Source organism: Bufo bufo, chromosome 2 (assembly GCF_905171765.1).
Source record: "Bufo bufo chromosome 2, aBufBuf1.1, whole genome shotgun sequence".
Classification (NCBI taxonomy): domain Eukaryota; kingdom Metazoa; phylum Chordata; class Amphibia; order Anura; family Bufonidae; genus Bufo; species Bufo bufo.
In genome coordinates, this window is record NC_053390.1 from 276,391,591 (window position 1) to 276,412,242 (window position 20,652).

The 20,652-nt window shown below is 47.2% G+C and overlaps 1 protein-coding gene across 2 annotated transcripts in view; it reads right to left on the minus strand.

The window, feature by feature from the left end:
* MYO18B (myosin XVIIIB) overlaps positions 1–20,652 on the minus strand; it is an 884,719-nt gene that overhangs the window by 537,416 nt on the left and 326,651 nt on the right. For both annotated transcript variants that reach the window (XM_040416566.1, XM_040416565.1), the window contains one exon: positions 19,678–19,861. In XM_040416566.1, the coding sequence (XP_040272500.1) occupies positions 19,678–19,861 (184 nt within the window). The remainder of the gene's footprint in view (positions 1–19,677; positions 19,862–20,652) is intronic.

The following is a 20,652-nucleotide window of genomic DNA, read 5'->3' on the forward strand; positions in this document are numbered from 1 at the left end:
TGTCATTCTGTGATTAAACCTATAACTGTCACACAGCGCAAAAAAAAAACAGGTCTCACATCTCTATTCAACCAAATCTGCACAGTTTTAGCTGGTCAAGTTATTTGTAGTGACCGTAAAAGCAGACTTTTTGTTCTGGGTTGAAAAAGCATTCCCAAATTTGCCATTCTCAAAATTGTGGTGAACGGGAACAATGAGGAAAACATCTAATAAGGGACGCGGACGTGGACATGGTCGTGGTGGTGTTAGTGGACCCTTTGGTGCAGGGAGAGGACGTGGCCATTCTGCCACAGCCACACGTCCTAGTGAACCAACTACCTCAGGTCCCAGTAGCCAGCAGAATTTACAGCGATATTTGGTGGGGCCCAATGCCGTTCTAAGGATGGTAAGGCCTGAGCAGGTACAGGCATTAGTCAATTGGGTGGCCGACAGTGGATCCAGCACGTTCACATTATCTCCCACCCAGTCTTCTGCAGAAAGCGCACAGATGGCGCATGAAAACCAAGCCCATCGGTCTGTCACATCACCCCCATGCATATCAGGGAAACTGTCTGAGCCTCAAGTTATGCAGCAGTCTCTTATGCTGTTTGAAGACTCTGCTGCCAGGGTTTCCCAAGGGCATCCACCTAGCCCTTCCCCAGGGGTGGAAGAGATAGAATGCACTAACGCACAACCACTTATTTTTCCTGATGATGAGGACATGGGAATACCACCTCAGCACGTCTCTGATGATGACGAAACACAGGTGCCAACTGCTGCGTCTTTCTGCAGTGTGCAGACTGAACAGGAGGTCAGGGATCAAGACTGGGTGGAAGACGATGCAGGGGACGATGAGGTCCTAGACCCCACATGGAATGAAGGTCGTGCCACTGACTTTCACAGTTCGGAGGAAGAGGCAGTGGTGAGACCGAGCCAACAGCGTAGCAAAAGAGGGAGCAGTGGGCAAAATCAGAACACCCGCCGCCAAGAGACTCCGCCTGCTACTGACCGCCGCCATCTGGGACCGAGCACCCCAAAGGCAGCTTCAAGGAGTTCCCTGGCATGGCACTTCTTCAAACAATGTGCTGACGACAAGACCCGAGTGGTTTGCACGCTGTGCCATCAGAGCCTGAAGCGAGGCATTAACGTTCTGAACCTTAGCACAACCTGCATGACCAGGCACCTGCATGCAAAGCATGAACTGCAGTGGAGTAAACACCTTAAAAACAAGGAAGTCACTCAGGCTCCCCCTGCTACCTCTTCTGCTGCTGCCGCCGCCTCGGCCTCTTCTGCTGCTGCTGCCGCCGCCTCGGCCTCTTCCTCCGCCTCTGGAGGAACGTTGGCACCTGCCGCCCAGCAAACATGGGATGTACCACCAACACCACCACCTGCGTCACCAAGCATCTCAACCATGTCACACGGCAGCGTTCAGCTCTACATCTCACAAACATTTGAGAGAAAGCGTAAATTCTCACCTAGCCACCCTCGATCCCTGGCCCTGAATGCCAGCATTTCTAAACTACTGGCCTATGAAATGCTGTCATTTAGGCTGGTGGACACACACAGCTTCAAACAGCTCATGTCACTTGCTGTCCCACAGTATGTTGTTCCCAGCCGCCACTACTTCTCCAAGAGAGCCGTGCCTTCCCTGCACAAACAAGTGTCCGATAAAATCAAGTGTGCACTGCGCAACGCCATCTGTGGCAAGGTCCACCTAACCCCAGATACGTGGACCAGTAAGCACGGCCAGGGACGCTATATCTCCCTAACTGCACACTGGGTAAATGTAGTGGCGGCTGGGCCCCAGGCGGAGAGCTATTTGGCGCACGTCCTTCCGCCGCCAAGGATCGCAGGGCAACATTCATTGCCTCCTGTCTCCTCCTCCTCCTACTCAGCTTTCTCCTCCTCTTCTTCCACCTGCTCATCCATTCAGCCACACACCTTCACCACCAACTTCAGCACAGCACGGGGTAAACGTCAGCAGGCCATTCTGAAACTCATATGTTTGGGGGACAGTCCCCACACCGCACAGGAGTTGTGGCGGGGTATAGAACAACAGACCGACGAGTGGTTGCTGCCGGTGAGCCTCAAGCCCGGCCTGGTGGTGTGCAATAATGGGCGAAATCTCGTTGCAGCTCTGGGACTAGCCGTTTTGACGCACATCCCTTGCCTGGCGCATCTTCTGAATTTGGTGGTGCAGAAGTTCATTCGCAACTACCCCGACATGTCAGAGCTGCTGCATAAAGTGCGGGCCGTCTGTTCGCGCTTCCGGCGTTCACATATGCTGGACAGACTGTGAGAGCAGCAGCAGGTCATAGTGGAGTTTCAGCTGCAGCACGCACGGGTCAGTCACACTGCGGATCAGACCCACTTCACCACCAATGACTGGGCCTCCATGCGAGACCTGTGTGCCCTGTTGCGCTGTTTCGAGTACTCCACCAACATGGCCAGTGGCGATGACGCCGTTATCAGCGTTACAATACCACTTCTATGTCTCCTTGAGAAAACACTTAGGGCGATGATGGAAGAGGAGGTGGCCCAGGAGGAAGAGGAGGAAGAGGGGTCATTTTTAGCACTTTCAGGCAAGTCTCTTCGAAGTGACTCAGAGGGAAGTTTTTTGCAACACCAGAGGCCAGGTACAAATGTGGCCAGACAGGGCCCACTACTGGAGGACGAGGAGGACGAGGATGAGGAGGAGGTGGAGGAGGATGAGGATGAAGCATGTTCACAGCGGGGTGGCACCCAAAGCAGCTCGGGCCCATCACTGGTGCGTGGCTGGGGGGAAACACAGGACGATGACGATACGCCTCCCACAGAGGACAGCTTGTCCTTACCTCTGGGCAGCCTGGCACACATGAGCGACTACATGCTGCAGTGCCTGCGCAACGACAGCAGAGTTGCCCACATTTTAACGTGTGCGGACTACTGGGTTGCCACCCTGCTGGATCCCCGGTACAAAGACAATGTGCCCACCTTACTTCCTACACTGGAGCGTGATAGGAAGATGCGCGAGTACAAGCGCACGTTGGTAGACGCGCTACTGAGAGCATTCCCAAATGTCACAGGGGAACCAGTGGAAGCCCAAGGCGAAGGCAGAGGAGGAGCAAGAGGTCGCCAACGCAGCTGTGTCACGCCCAGCTCCTCTGAGGGCAGGGTTAGCATGGCAGAGATGTGGAAAAGTTTTGTCAACACGCCACAGCTAAGTGCACCACCACCTGTTATGGAACGTGTTAGCAGGAGGCAACATTTCACTAACATGGTGGAACAGTACCTGTGCACACCCCTCCACGTACTGACTGATGGTTCGGCCCCATTCAACTTCTGGGTCTCCAAATTGTCCACGTGGCCAGAGCTAGCCTTTTATGCCTTGGAGGTGCTGGCCTGCCCGGCGGCCAGCGTTTTGTCTGAACGTGTATTCAGCACGGCAGGGGGCGTCATTACAGACAAACGCAGCCGCCTGTCTACAGCCAATGTGGACAAGCTGACGTTCATAAAAATGAACCAGGCATGGATCCCACAGGACCTGTCCATCCCTTGTGCAGATTAGATATTAACTACCTCCCCTTAACAATATATTATTCTACTCCAGGGCACTTCCTCATTCAATACTATTTTTAATTTCATTTTACCATTATATTGCGGGGCAACCCAAAGTTGAATGAACCTCTCCTCTGTCTGGGTGCCGGGGCCTAAATGTGTGACAGTGGCCTGTTCCAGTGGTGGGTGACGTGAAGCCTGATTCTCTGCTATGACATGAATACAGATTCTGCGCTGACATAAGGCCAGATTCTCTGTTATGGGACCGCTCTCCTCTGCCTGGGTGCCTGGGCCTAAATGTATGACAGTGGCCTGTTCCAGTGGTGGCTGACGTGAAGCCTGATTCTCTGCTATGACATGAAGACAGATTCTGCGCTGACATAAGGCCAGATTCTCTGTTACGGGACCGCTCTCCTCTGCCTGGGTGCCGGGGCCTAAATGTGTGACAGTGGCCTGTTCCAGTGGTGGGTGACGTGAAGCCTGATTCTCTGCTATGACATGAATACAGATTCTGCGCTGACATAAGGCCAGATTCTCTGTTACGGGACCTCTCTCCTCTGCCTGGGTGCCTGGGCCTAAATGTGTGACAGTGGCCTGTTCCAGTGGTGGGTGACGTGAAGCCTGATTCTCTGCTATGACATGAAGACAGATTCTGCGCTGACATAAGGCCAGATTCTCTGTTACGGGACCGCTCTCCTCTGCCTGGGTGCCTGGGCCTAAATGTGTGACAGTGGCCTGTTCCAGTGGTGGGTGACGTGAAGCCTGATTCTCTGCTATGACATGAATACAGATTCTGCGCTGACATAAGGCCAGATTCTCTGTTATGGGACCGCTCTCCTCTGCCTGGGTGCCTGGGCCTAAATGTGTGACAGTGGCCTGTTCCAGTGGTGGGTGACGTGAAGCCTGATTCTCTGCTATGACATGAATACAGATTCTGCGCTGACATAAGGCCAGATTCTCTGTTATGGGACCGCTCTCCTCTGCCTGGGTGCCTGGGCCTAAATGTATGACAGTGGCCTGTTCCAGTGGTGGCTGACGTGAAGCCTGATTCTCTGCTATGACATGAAGACAGATTCTGCGCTGACATAAGGCCAGATTCTCTGTTACGGGACCGCTCTCCTCTGTCTGGGTGCCGGGGCCTAAATGTGTGACAGTGGCCTGTTCCAGTGGTGGGTGACGTGAAGCCTGATTCTCTGCTATGACATGAATACAGATTCTGCGCTGACATAAGGCCAGATTCTCTGTTACGGGACCTCTCTCCTCTGCCTGGGTGCCTGGGCCTAAATGTGTGACAGTGGCCTGTTCCAGTGGTGGGTGACGTGAAGCCTGATTCTCTGCTATGACATGAAGACAGATTCTGCGCTGACATAAGGCCAGATTCTCTGTTACGGGACTGCTCTCCTCTGCCTGGGTGCCTGGGCCTAAATGTGTGACAGTGGCCTGTTCCAGTGGTGGGTGACGTGAAGCCTGATTCTCTGCTATGACATGAATACAGATTCTGCGCTGACATAAGGCCAGATTCTCTGTTACGGGACCTCTCTCCTCTGCCTGGGTGCCTGGGCCTAAATGTGTGACAGTGGCCTGTTCCAGTGGTGGGTGACGTGAAGCCTGATTCTCTGCTATGACATGAAGACAGATTCTGCGCTGACATAAGGCCAGATTCTCTGTTACGGGACCGCTCTCCTCTGCCTGGGTGCCTGGGCCTAAATGTGTGACAGTGGCCTGTTCCAGTGGTGGCTGGCGTGAAGCCTGATTCTCTGCTATGACATGAAGACAGATTCTGCGCTGACATAAGGCTAGATTCTCTGTTACGGGACCTCTCTCCTCTGCCTGGGTGCCTGGGCCTAAATGTGTGACAGTGGCCTGTTCCAGTGGTGGGTGACGTGAAGCCTGATTCTCTGCTATGACATGAAGACAGATTCTGCGCTGACATAAGGCCAGATTCTCTGTTACGGGACCGCTCTCCTCTGTCTGGGTGCCGGGGCCTAAATGTGTGACAGTGGCCTGTTCCAGTGGTGGGTGACGTGAAGCCTGATTCTCTGCTATGACATGAAGACTGATTCTGCGCTGACATGAAGCCAGATTCTCTGCTATGGCATGAAGAGACTGATTCTCTGCTGACATGAAGCCAGATTCTTTGCTATGGCATGAAGAGACTGATTCTCTGCTGACGTGAAGCCAGATTCTCTGCTATGGGACCTCTGTCCAATTGATATTGGTTCATTTTTATTTTTTTTATTTTAATTTTAATTCATTTCCCTATCCACATTTGTTTGCAGGGGATTTACCTACATGTTGCTGCCTTTTGCAGCCCTCTAGCTCTTTCCTGGGCTGTTTTACAGCCTTTTTAGTGCCCAAAAGTTCGGGTCCCCATTGACTTCAATGCGGTTCGGGTTCGGGACGAAGTTCGGTTCGGGTTCGGATCCCGAACCCGAACATTTACGGGAAGTTCGGCCGAACTTCTCGAACCCGAACATCCAGGTGTTCGCTCAACTCTACTCCTGTATAACATTTGCGCATCCTAAATATCAGTGACATTAATTCAGTGTAATTTTTTATTAGCCACTGGTGACAGCGACATTACTTGCGATATACCTCCTGTATAACGTTTGTGCAACCTAAATATCAGTGACATTTATTCAGTGTAATTTTTTTTTAGCCGGTGGTGACAGCTACATTGCTTGCGCGTTACCTCCTGTATAATGTTTGCCCATCCTAAATATCAGTGACATTCATTCAGTGTAATTTTTTATTAGCCGATGGTGACAGTGACATTACTTGCACTATACCTCTTATATTATGTTTGTGCATCCTAAAATTATCTGCGTCATTCCGTGTACTTTTTTCATAGACGCTGAATACAGCGACATTATCTGTGCTACATCTCCTGTTTAACGTGTAGGCATCCTAAGAATATCTGTGACATTCTGTGTACTTTATTTGCACATACACTTACAAAACCTGCACTACTGTACGTGTGACATACTTGCAAGCATATATACCATTTAATATGCGCAAGGCGAGCAGTAAGGGACATTGAAGTGGCCGTGCTGCTAATGGTGCATGCAGAGGCTGTGGCCCTGGGCGCGATGAGACTGTGCCTGCTGCCAGAGCACAAAAAACACACTTATCCACAATTCCTAGCTTCATGTTGCAGTTTGCAGGGCGGCGCAGGACACCACTCTTGAATTCAGACAAGTGCGACCAGGTGGTCGGTTGGATTGCAGCAGATAATGCTTCCAGTCAGTTAAGCACAACCCTGTCTTCCACAAAGTCCAGTCTCAGTAGCCAAGAGTCTGGTAAACAGAATCCTCACCGTGATCCTCCTTCCTCCCACCATGGAGAGTCTTGGCAAACAAGTGATCCCACACTCAGATATTCCGAGGAGCTCTTTTCAACGCCATTCCTTGATTTGGCCCTCTCGCCAAGCACCCTTGAAGAGGGACATAAGGAGATCTTGTGCCCTGATTCCAAAACTCTTGAGCATCCACAGTCACAAGAAGATGAAGGTGGGGAACAGCAATTATTGTTTCACAAGGTGGATGATGAGGGTGAGATACAGTTGCCAATAAGTCAACCGCAATTAGTGTCTCAAGAGGTTGATGATGAGGATGAGACACAGTTGTCAATAACTGAGGTTGTTGTTAGGTCAACAAGTCAGGAGAATAACCAGAGTGAGGAGGTGGAAGAGGAGGTGGTGGATTATGAAGTCACTGACACAACCTGGGAAGGTGGCAAGCGAGAGGGGACAGCAGTACAGAGGGGGAGGGATCCGCAGCAACGCAACAGGCTGGAAGACGCAGTGGGGTGGCAAAAGGGAGAAGGCGGACCACATCAAACAGGCCTGCAACTGTTCCCCGGAGCACGCCCTTGCGGCAATCTCCCTTGCCAAAGGGTAGGTGTTCCGCAGTCTGGCGCTTTTTTGAGGAAAGTGCAGACGATAAAAGAATTGTCATTTGCAACCTGTGCCGTACCAAAATGAGCAGGGGCATGAACACTAGCAACCTCATCAGCATGATCTGCCACATGGCATCAAAGCACCCTAATAGGTGGGCGAACGCCTGGGTCCAAAACCAGTGTCTGCGGGTCACACCACTGCCTCCTCTTCCCCTGTGTTACGTGTTAGCCAATCCCCTGTCCTACACGCAGGCCTGGATATCTCCCGCCATGCACCTGGGCCTTTGCAAGCACCATTAGCTAGCACATCCACTTCTGTTTTCCAGCGCAGCGTACAGATGTTTATACCCCAGGCCTTTGAATAAAAGTGCAAATACCCAGCAACCCACCCACAGGCCATAGCACTAAATGCGCACCTTTCCAAATTGCTGGCCCTGAAAATGTTGCCATTTAGGCTTGTGGACACTGAGGTTTTCCGCAGCCTGATGGTGGTGGCCGTCTCAAGTTACTCTGTCCCCAGGCGCCAATATTTTTCACGGTGTGCAGTCCCAGCCTTACACTAGCATGTGTCCCGCAACATTACCCGTGCCCTGAACAATGCAGTTATTGGGAAGGTCCGCTTAACCAAAAAGCCGTATTTCTGGCCTAAATGTGACAATCACTTATGCACGTGTAATCCCAGATGTGCAGTATATCAGAGGCTTTTTTCACCACAGTATGCCAAAGCCGTATTTCTGGCCTAAATGTGACAATCACTTATGCACGTGTAATCCCAGGTGTGCACTATATTTAACAGATGTATTTTTTTAACCCCAGTAAGCATAAAACTGTATTTCTGGACTTGCAGACATGCAGATAGCTGCATAAAATGGCTGCCGATTATGTATTGATATTGACTAACTGAAGAAAAAAAAGTTTGTTTTCAGCAGTAGTTGGCTCAGGGCAGGCTTAAAAAAATTGTGCACTGCACCCACAAAACACATTTGCTGTAGATCGCTGAGTACAAAAAACAGTTCTTGTTAAGATTCCTCCCTGATCTCTCCCTCACAGCAGCTGCAGCCTCTCCCTACACTAATCCAAGCAGAGTGACGGGCGGCGCTACTTGACTCCAGCTTAACCGCCTCCGGACCGGCTAACGCAGGATTGCGTTCCGGAGGCGGTCGATTCATTCCTCCTAGACGTGCCGGCGCGTCATCTCACAAGACGCAAGATTTCCTGTGAACGCTCGCACACAGGAGCGCACGTTCACAGGAACTGCAGGTAAACTAACTGATCTACAGCCTGCCAGCGGCAATCGTTCGCTGGCAGGCTGTAGATCCGATTTTTTTAACCCCTGAAAGGTATATTAGACGCTGTTTTGTTAACAGCGTCTAATATACCTGCTACCTGGTCCTCAGGCAGCTCTGTAAAGTAGCACCAAACACTGCCTGAGGACCACCCCAAAACACATTGTCCTACTTCTTCTGAGTACGGCGATACCACATGTGTGACACTTTTTTGCAGCCTAGGTGCCCAAAGGGGCCCAAATTCTAAAGAGCACCTTTAGGATTTCACAAGGCATTTTTTAGGCATTTGGATTCCAGACTTCTTCTCACGCTTTAGGTCACCTAAAATGCCAGGGCAGTATAAATACCCCACAAGTGACCCCATTTTGGAAAGAAGACACCCCAAAGTATTTCGTGATGGGCATAGTGAGTTCATAGAAGTTTTTATTTTTGTCACAAGTTAGTGGAATATGAGACTTTGTAAGAAAAGGGTGTCTACTTTCCGAAATGGGGTCATTTGTAGGGTGTTTTTACTGTCTGGGCATTGTAGAACCTCAGGAAACATGACAGGTGCTCAGAAAGTCAGAGCTGCTTCAAAATGCGGAAATTCACATTTTTGTACCATAAACATTTGTAAACGCTATAACTTTTGCGCAAACCAATAAATATACACTTATTGCATTTTTTTTATCAAAGACATGTAGAACAATAAATTTAGAGAAAAATTTATATAGAAATGTATTTTTTCACAGAAAGTGAAAAATGAAATTTTTTTGCAAAAAATTCGGTCAATTTCGATTAATAACAAAAAAAGTTAAAATGTCAGCAGCAATGAAATACCACCAAATGAAAGCTCTATTAGTGAGAAGAAAAGGAGGTAAAATTCATTTGGGTGGTAAGTTGTATGACCGCGCAATAAACCGTGAAAGTAGTGTAGTGCAGAATTGTAAAAAGTGGTCTGGTCATTAACCACCTCCGGACCGCCTAACGCAGATTCGCGTTCCGGAGGTGGCAGCGCTGCGCACAGTCACGCATATACGCGTCATCTCGCGAGACGCGAGATTTCGCTCCAAGCCGGCCCGCGCATGCGCATCGCGGGCCGGCAAAAGTTAAAGAACAAGTTCGTCACCAGCCTGCCAGCAACGATCATTGGCCGGCAGGCTGGCGATTTTTAAAAAATCCAATCACAAGCCATATAACAGATCATATTAGTAAATATGATCTGTTATATGGCTTCTCTGCTCCTGTGCTGGTCCTTTTCGTCGGTTGGATCCAGCACAGGAGCAGACTGAACTGTGAGTAGCACCAACACTACACCTTAGCCCCAGATCACCCCCCTGCACCCCAATTAACCCTTTGATCACCCCTTTGATCGCCCCTGTCAATCACCAGTGAAAGGAAAAAAAGTGATCAGTGTAAACTGTCACTTTTTTTTTTTCACTAGTATTGGCTGTTAGGTTTTAGGGATAGTTTAGGCCCCTTGGTTAGGTAGTTAGCGTCAGTTAGCGCCCACCCCACCGCACCGCAGTCACTTTTATTCGCTGAATAGCATATCGCTAATCAGCATTTGTACTTTTATAGTATCTGTAAGTGATCAAAACTGATCACGGTCAGATCTATAATAGTATTAGTGTCACTTTAGTTCGCCCTCCACCCAAAACGCAGTGTTTGCCCGATCAGGCCTGATCGGTCGCCCACACGTGCGTTCACCCACGCCCGCCCCACCGCAGTGACAAAAAATATATATTTTTTGATCACTGCACATTCATTTTACACGCACTGCGGCGATAAAAAAATCTGTTTTGATATTTTTTATCAACCGCAGCGGCCTCCGGTACTTCGCTAGCCTCCCCTTTGTAAGACAGGCTTGCTTTTTTTCTTGGGTAGTCTCAGGGAATACCCCTAAATTTAGTAGTCCAAAATGTCAAACAGGGGGTATTCTTCTGAAGAGGCCTACAGGATTCTGACCCAGTCGGATGAGGAGTGGGAACCCTCATCTGACGAATCTAGCGGGTCAGAATATGAACCTGTAGAAAGCAGTGGCTCTCTGACCCAAAGTTCGGACGAGGAGGTGGAGGTCCCTGGCAGCACCAGGCGTACCCGGCCCCATGTCGCTAGACCACAGGTTATGCAGGATCCGCTTCAAGAGCAGCAGAGTGGGGCTGTCGCTGCCGGATCACGTGGTGAGGCATACACCAGCAGCGCAGCCCTCCCTGGACCTAGTACCAGCACTGCCGTACAACATGGTGACGTGGCGAGCACCAGAAGGGCAGTTGAAGCTGGTACGGTGGCACGTGCACTAGTTACCCCGTCGCAGCCACCGCAAAGACAGGCCCGTAGAGCCCCTAGAATCCCTGAGGTGCTGGCAAACCCTGATTGGCAGTCACCAACTTCAGCCGCACCTGTAGTTCCCCCTTTCACCGCCCAGTCTGGAGTTCGGGTTGAGACGGCTCAAATCGGTTCGGCCCTGGGATTTTTTGAGCTGTTCTTGACTGCGGAGCTCTTGGACTTAGTCGTGGCAGAGACCAACCAGTATGCCACACAATTTATATCCGCCAACCCGGGAAGCTTTTATGCCCAGCCTTTCCGGTGGAAACCAGTCCAAGTTTCCGAAATTAAAATTTTTTTGGGCCTTCTCCTCAACATGGGCCTGACAAAAAAGCATGAATTGCAGTCATATTGGTCAACGCACCCGATTCATCACATGCCCATGTTCTCTGCTGCTATGTCCAGGGCACGATTTGAGGCCATCCTCCGTTTCCTGCATTTTAGCGACAACACCACCTCCCGTCCCAGAGGCCACCCAGCTTTTGACCGGCTCCACAAAATTCGGCCCCTCATAGACCATTTCAACCAGAAATTTGCAGATTTGTATACCCCCGAGCAAAACATCTGCGTAGACGAGTCCCTAATACATTTTACCGGGCGCCTTGGCTTCAAACAGTACATCCCAAGCAAGCGTGCCCGGTATGGGGTCAAATTGTATAAGCTCTGTGAAAGGGCCACAGGCTATACCCACAAATTTCGTGTCTATGAGGGAAAAGATCAGACCCTGGAGCCGGTCGGTTGCCCTGACTACCTGGGGAGCAGTGGGAAGACAGTCTGGGACTTGGTGTCACCCTTATTCGGCAAGGGGTACCATCTTTATGTGGACAATTTTTACACAAGTGTGGCCCTCTTTAGGCATTTGTTTCTAGAACGGATTTGCGCCTGTGGCACCGCGCGAACTAGTCGCGTGGGCTTCCCCCAACGGCTTGTAACCACCCGTCTTGCAAGGGGGGAGAGGGCTGCCTTGTGTAACGAAGAACTGTTCGCGGTGAAATGGAGAGACAAGCGTGACGTTTACATGCTCTCCTCCATTCACGCAGACACGACAATCCAAATTGAGCGAGCAACCCGTGTCATTGAAAAGACCCTCTGTGTCCACGACTATAATGCGCTCATGGGAGGGGTGGACTTCAATGACCAGATGTTGTCTCCGTATTTAGTTTCCCGCAGAACCAGACGCTGGTATAAGAAGGTGTCTGTATATTTAATTCAATTGGCGCTGTACAATAGTTTTGTTCTCTACAGTAAGGCTGGGAGAACACGATCTTTCCTCAAATTCCAGGAAGAGATCATCGAGAACCTCCTTTACCCAGGAGGTTCCGTGGCCCCATCCCCCAGTGTAGTTAGCCGTCTACACGAGCGACATTTCCCCAGTGTCGTTCCTGGTACCTCAACCCAACCGTCACCCCGAAAAAGATGTCGTGTCTGTAGCAGGAGTGGAATAAGGCGTGACACCCGCTATTTCTGTCCTGACTGTGCTGACCACCCTGCCCTATGCTATGGAGAGTGTTTCCGGAAGTACCACACACAGGTACACCTAGCATAGGGATTGCATCTCACAGGACAGGCACACAGGGCTATTAGGGCCCTTTTACTCTCAGCTGCTGCAAACCTCTCCTTTCACCTGGGATAAAGTGCATAACGTACTTCGCCACATCTTTGGGCGATTTGCGCTTTGCACATTGTCCCATGGGGAAGGAGAGGTTTGTTCTATAAAGGTAAAAAAAACTAAACAAAAAAAAAATTACCGGTAAGTAAAAAAGTTTAAAAAGTTTAAAAAAGTTAATATGTTCTGTTCTAAAGTTAATAAAGTTATTGCTTTGCGGCCTGGTTTTTTCTTTTTTGTTTTGTTTTTTTTACCTTCCAGGTGGACCAACCGATCGACCAGCTGCAGCACTGATGTGCATTCGGACAGAAGCATTGTGCTGCTGTCAGATTACACGCAAGTCGGTGTATGCGGCGCTGCAAGACGAGATTTCTCCTCTGCAGTAAAAGATATGTTTGCCGAGGCATATGAGCTGAGGAGGTGGCGGTGTTCATATACTTTGGCAAACACTTTGTATATATAAAAAAAAAAATCCCGGCAATGATTTATTCATCCACATCGATTGATGTGAATGGAGAAATCTGGTTTGCCAGGGCATACGAGCTGAAGTGGGTATGGATGTTGGGCGGAGCTCCTATGTCCTGGCAGACGCCTTTCCCCTCCTTTTTCTTTTTTTGGCAGAGATTTTTTCATCCACATTGATCGATGCGAATGAAGAAATCTGTGCCGTTCATTTTTTTCTTTCAGCCCAGAGGCTGAACGGAAAAAAAAAATCTCATTACCCGTATGCTCAATATAAGGAGAATAGCAGAAACTCCTAATGCTGGGCATACATGTAATGATTGCGGAGACCCTCAAATGCCAGGGCAGTACAAACACCCCACAAATAACACCATTTTGGAAAGAAGACACCCCAAGGTATTCGCTGAGGGGCATATTGAGTCCATGAAAGATTGAAATTTTTGTCCCAAGTTAGCGGAAAGGGAGACTTTGTGAGAACAAAATCCAAAAAATCAATTTCCGCTAACTTGTGCCAAAAATTTTTTTTTTCAATGAACTCGCCATGCCCCTCATTGAATACCTTGGGGTGTCTTCTTTCCAAAATGGGGTCACATGTGGGGTATTTATACTGCCCTGGCATTTTAGGGGCCCCAAAGCGTGAGAAGTCTGGTATCCAAATGTCTAAAAATGCCCTCCTAAAAGGAATTTGGGCCCCTTTGCCCACCTAGGCTGCAAAAAAGTGTCACACATGTGGTATCTCCGTATTCAGCAGAAGTTGGGGAATATGTTTTGGGGTGTCATTTTACATATACCCATGCTGGGTGAGATAAATATCTTGGTCAAATGCCAACTTTGTATAAAAAAAATGGGAAAAGTTGTCTTTTGCCAAGATATTTCTCTCACCCAGCATGGGTATATGTAAAATGACACCACAAAACACATTCCCCACCTTCTCCTGAGTACGGAGATACCAGATGTGTGACACTTTTTTGCAGCCTAGCTGGGCAAAGGGGCCCACATTCCAAAGAGCACCTTTCAGATTTCACAGGTCATTTACCTACTTACCAGACATTAGGGCCCCTGGAAAATGCCAGGGCAGTATAACTGCCCCACAAGTGACCCCATTTTGGAAAGAAGACACCCCAAGGTATTCCGTGAGGGGCATGGCAAGTTCCTTGAATTTTTTATTTTTTGTCACAAGTTAGTGGAAAATGATGATTTTATTTTATTTTTATTTTTTTCATACAAAGTCTCCTATTCCACTAACTTGTGACAAAAAAATTTTTTTTCCATGAACTCACTATGCCCATCAGCGAATACCTTGGGGTCTCTTCTTTCCAAAATGGGGTCACTTGTGGGGTAGTTATACTGCCCTGGCATTCTAGGGGCCCAAATGTGTGGTAAGGAGTTTGAAATCAAATTCAGTAAAAAATGACCTGTGAAATCCGAAAGGTGCTCTTTGGAATATGGGCCCCTTTGCCCACCTAGGCTGCAAAAAAGTGTCACACATCTGGTATCTCCGTACTCAGGAGAAGGTGGGGAATGTGTTTTGGGGTGTCATTTTATATATACCCATGCTGGGTGAGAGAAATATCTTGGCAAAAGACAACTTTTCCCATTTTTTTATACAAAGTTGTCATTTGACCAAGATATTTATCTCACCCAGCATGGGTATATGTAAAAAGACACCCCAAAACACATTCCTCAACTTCTCCTGAGTACGGCAATACCACATGTGTGACACTTTTTTGCAGCCTAGGTGGGCAAAGGGGCCCATATTCCAAAGAGCACCTTTCGGATTTCACTCGTCATTTTTTACAGAATTTGATTTCAAACTCCTTACCACACATTTGGGCCCCTAGAATGCCAGGGCAGTATAACTACCCCACAAGTGACCCCATTTTGGAAAGAAGAGACCCCAAGGTATTCGCTGATGGGCATAGTGAGTTCATGGAAGTTTTTATTTTTTGTCACAAGTTAGTGGAATATGAGACTTTGTATGAAAAAAAAAAAAAAAAAAAATCATCATTTTCCACTAACTTGTGACAAAAAATAAAAAATTCTAGGAACTCGCCATGCCCCTCACGGAATAGCTTGGGGTGTCTTCTTTCCAAAATGGGGTCACTTGTGGGGTAGTTATACTGCCCTGGCATTCTAGGGGCCCAAATGTGTGGTAAGGAGTTAGAAATCAAATTCTGTAAAAAATGATGAGTGAAATCCGAAAGGTGCTCTTTGGAATATGGGCCCCTTTGCCCACCTAGGCTGCAAAAAAGTGTCACACATCTGGTATCTCCGTACTCAGGAGAAGGTGGGGAATGTGTTTTGGGGTGTCATTTTATATATACCCATGCTGGGTGAGAGAAATATCTTGGCAAATGACAACTTTTCCCATTTTTTTATACAAAGTTGTCATTTGACCAAGATATTTATCTCACCCAGCATGGGTATATGTAAAAAGACACCCCAAAACACATTCCTCAACTTCTCCTGAGTACGGGGATACCAGATGTGTGACACTTTTTTGCAGCCTAGGTGGGCAAAGGGGCCCATATTCCAAAGAGCACCTTTCGGATTTCACAGGTCATTTTTTACTGAATTTGATTTCAAACTCTTTACCACACATTTGGGCCCCTAGAATGCCAGGGCAGTATAACTACCCCACAAGTGACCCCATTTTGGAAAGAAGAGACCCCAAGGTATTCGCTGATGGGCATAGTGAGTTCATAGAACTTTTTTATTTTTTGTCACAAGTTAGTGGAATATGAGACTTTGTAAGAAAAAAAAAAATAAAAAAAAATCATCATTTTCCGCTAACTTGTGACAAAAAATAAAAAGTTCTATGAACTCACTATGCCCATCAGTGAATACCTTAGGGTGTGTACTTTCAGAAATGGGGTCATTTGTGGGGTGTTTGTACTGTCTGGGCATTGTAGAACCTCCGGAAACATGACAGGTGCTCAGAAAGTCAGAGCTGCTTCAAAAAGCGGAAATTCACATTTTTGTACCATAGTTTGTAAACGCTATAACTTTTACCCAAACCATTTTTTTTTTACCAAAACATTTTTTTTTATCAAAGACATGTAGAACTATAAATTTAGAGCAAAATTTCTATATGAATGTCGTTTTTTTTGCAAAATTTTACAACTGAAAGTGAAAAATGTCATTTTTTTGCAAAAAAATCGTTAAATTTCGATTAATAACAAAAAAAGTAAAAATGTCAGCAGCAATGAAATACCACCAAATGAAAGCTCTATTAGTGAGAAGAAAAGGAGGTAAAATTCATTTGGGTGGTAAGTTGCATGACCGAGCAATAAACGGTGAAAGTAGTGTAGGTCAGAAGTGTAAAAAGTGGCCTGGTCTTTCAGGGTGTTTAAGCACTGGGGGCTGAGGTGGTTAATGGGGTTTAAGCTAGGGGAGCTGAGGTGGTTAAATAGAGGCTGGGTCACATGCTGCAGTTGGCCAATCACAGCCATGCCAATAGTAGGCATGGCTGTGATGGCCTTTTGGGGCAAGTAGTATGACGCTTGTTGATTGGCTGCTTTGCAGCCTTTCAAAAAGCGTCATAAAAAACACTGAACCCAAACTTTTACGTAAATGTTCGGGTCCAGGTGCCGAAAACCCTAAAGTACGGGTTCGCTCAACCCTTTACAGTTCGGGTTCGCTCAACTCTAATCGTGCACTATTGCCAGGCATGCTTTGTGTGCTAGATTCCCTGTGCCCGCCTCCACTAATAGACAGCTTTCTCTCTATGCACTATAATAGGGAGAAAGCTGTCAATCAGTGGTGTGCTTATATAGGTGGGAGCCTGCCAATCAAGAATTTGCCAGACTCCAGGCACAGTGCTTGCCGTTTACTGCAACTAATAAAATGTTAGGTTAGCCAGAATCAATTTTTTTACACAGATAAAAACATAGAGGGAGATTTATCATAGGCCGGCGATGTACACCGGGGTATGATAACCAGGCATGCTGCCAGATACTGCGAGTATGCCTCTTCATAAATTAGGCACAGCATCCCGCAGTCTGTACACCTATACTGATACATTTCAGTGTTTTTCTATGCCAGAAAAATGGCATAGAGAATGATAAATGTGGTGGGACCACCAGACCCATCCTCTCCCCACCCTCATCACGAGTGGCGAAGCTGACGTAGAAACGACACTTGCACAAAACATTTTGCACAAGTGGTGTCTAAAAAGTCGCAAATGTGCAGTTTGCTACTTTTTCACGCCACAAAAGTGACATAGTTTAATGATAAATCTGGCTTAAAGGATGGAATCAGAATGTCTTAGGCTACTTTCACACTTGCGGCAGGACGGATCCGACATGCTGTTCACCATGTCGGATCCGTCCTGCGGCTATTTCGCCGTGCCGCCGGACCGCCGCTCCGTCGCTCCGTCCCCATTGACTATAATGGGGACGGGGCGGAGCTCCGGCGCAGCACGGCGGTGCACGGCGAAAGCCGCCAGACTAAAAAGCCTGACATGCAGTAATTTTAGTCCGGCGGCCTTTCGCCGTGCACCGCCGTGCTACGCCGGAGCTCCGCCCCGTCCTCATTATAGTCAATGGGGACGGAGCGGCGGTGGATCCGTCCTGCCGCAAGTGTGAAAGTAGCCTTACAGTATACAATGCCTATTGACAGATGCCGTTTGGACAAGAATACATGGAAAATATAGTTTTTCCATTGACCTTTTTAACTTCATTACAGAATCGGGTGAGTTGCATATTCAATTGTATGGAGGGGCCAATTAAACATTTTCCATTTAATGCTCCAAAGAAGGTAAATGAAAATACAGAATGCAGACTCTATACTGACAGGGAATGTCCCACAGGATTGGCGCATAGCAAATGTGGTGCCAATATTCAAAAAAGGTCCAAAAACAGAGCCTGGAAACTATAGGCCGGTAAGTTTAACATCTGTTGTGGGTAAACTGTTTGAAGGTTTTCTAAGAGATGATATCTTAGAGCATCTCAACGGAAATAAGCAAATAACGCCATATCAGCATGGCTTCATGAGGGATCGGTCATGCCAAACTAATTTAATCAGTTTCTATGAGGAGGTAAGTTGTAGACTTGACAGCGGCAAACCAATGGATGTCGTATATCTGGACTTCTCCAAAGCATTTGACACTGTACCACATAAAAGGTTAGTATATAAAATGAGAATGCTCGGACTGGGAGAAAATGTCTGTATGTGGGTAAGTAACTGGCTCAGTGATAGAAAACAGAGGGTGGTTATTAACGGTACATACACAGATTGGGTCACTGTCACTAGCGGGGTACCTCAGGGGTCAGTATTGGGCCCTGTTCTCTTCAATATATTTATTAATGATCTTGCAGAAGACTTGCATAGTAAAGTATCAATTTTCGCAGATGACACTAAACTGTGTAAAGTAATTAACACTGAAGAGGACAGTATACTACTACAGAGGGATCTGGATAGACTGGAGGCTTGGGCAGATAAGTGGCAGATGAGGTTTAACACTGATAAATGTAAAGTTATGCACATGGGAAGGAATAATGCAAGTCACCCGTACATACTAAATGGTAAAACACTGGGTAACACAGACATGGAAAAGGATCTAGGAATTTTAATAAACAGCAAACTAAGCTGTAAAAACCAGTGTCAGGCAGCTGCTGCCAAGGCCAATAAGATAATGGGTTGCATAAAAAGGGGCATAGATGCCCATGATGAGAACATAGTCCTACCACTTTACAAATCGCTAGTCAGACCACACATGGAGTACTGTGTACAGAGTTCTGGGCTCCTGTGAACAAGGCAGACATAGCAGGGCTGGAGAGGGTCCAGAGGAGGGCAACTAAAGTAATAACTGGAATGGGGCAACTACAGTACCCTGAAAGATTATCAAAATTAGGGTTATTCACTTTAGAGAAGACGACTGAGGGGAGATCTAATTACTATGTATAAATATATCAGGGATCAGTACAGAGATCTATCCCATCATCTATTCATCCCCAGGACTGTGACTGTGACGAGGGGGCGTCCTCTGCGTCTGGAGAAAAGAAGGTTTGTACACAAACATAGAAGAGGATTCCTTACGGTTAGAGCAGTGAGACTATGGAGCTCTCTGCCTGAGGAGGTGGTGATGGTGAGTACAATAAAGGAATTCAAGAGGGGCCTGGATGTATTTCTGGAGTGTAATAATATTACAGGCTATAGCTACTAGAGAGGGGTCGTTGATCCAAAGGAGTTATTCTGATTGCCTGATTGGAGTCGGGAAGAAATTTTTTATTCCCCTAAAGTGGGGAAAATTCGCTTCTACCTCACAGTTTTTTTTTTTTGCCTTCCTCTGGATCAACTTGCAGGATGACAGGCCGAACTGGATGGACAAATGTCTTTTTTCGGACTTATGTACTATGTTACTATGTCACTACTAAGAGGAAATACAAAAGAGTCAATTTAATTTAAAACTTTTCGCAAGTTTCGCAAGAAAACCTAACACAAAAGTGCTTTTTCAATCTATGTAATTGTGGCCTTAAAAGGGGTTGCATACATGGCTCCTTTCTTATGGAAATAGCACCACCTTTGCACATGGCCTATGTCTGGTACTGCAAATAAGACCCATTCAATTGTTTTTCAATATCCTTTATAACGGACACTCACCATTTGAAGCTTGATCTGGGCACACACTGACTTCCTCTTCACAGCGGCAAAGCTGCTTGCAAAAGTCTTCCTCACACAGCTTACTCTCTGCATGGCTTGCTGAGACTTTCCCTCCATTCCAGCAACAGAGCGACAAATCAATGGGAATTTAGCTCGAGGTGAAAATAAGTCCTTTAGGTAATCACTGGAAACCAGATGAAAAGGAAGAAGTTACAAGTGTTGACTACACAATGCAAAGCTGTATAGCACCCAGGATGAATACTGTAATATTCAATATATATTATGTGTACCCATTACCATATTATTGTGGGTAGATGGCATGGGCAGCACGGTGGCTCAGTGGTTAACGCTGTTGCCTTGCAGCGCTGGGGTCCTAGGTTTAAATCCAACCAAGGACAACATCTGCATGGAGTTTGTATGTTCTCCCCGTGTTTGCATGGGTTTCCTCCGGGTACTCCGGTTTCCTCCCACACTCCAAAGACATACTGATAGGGAATTCAGATTGTGAGCCCCATTGGGAACAGTTGGATGCTAATGTCAATTAATTCTTTAGTGTTGGAATATGCAAAGAGGTATCTCTCAACAAAGAAAACCATCTCGCCAGCACTATCTATGCAAGCAAAAGTAATATACAATGTAAGCACAGACAATACATTGATATGTGATATCAAACTGAGTTGTGCCCTTTTGTAATCTTATTTTTAACAGGGGTTGTCTGAGTTCAATAAAAAGTTGGACAGCCCCTATAAATGTGGTAAAGTACCAAAAGAGGCCATACTTACCCCATTTCTTGCCTGCAACTTTCAGCAATGATTCAAAGTGAATCCGTCAGAGAGCTGCTCTGATGGCTCAATTTGTAGCCTTTATTGCTGAACTCCTGGTAGCTCAAAAACACACATTTAAGCCAAAGTCCTATCAAACTGATATAAATTTAGCTATACTGAGTGTTTTATGAGCTTTGAGGAAAGTACAGAT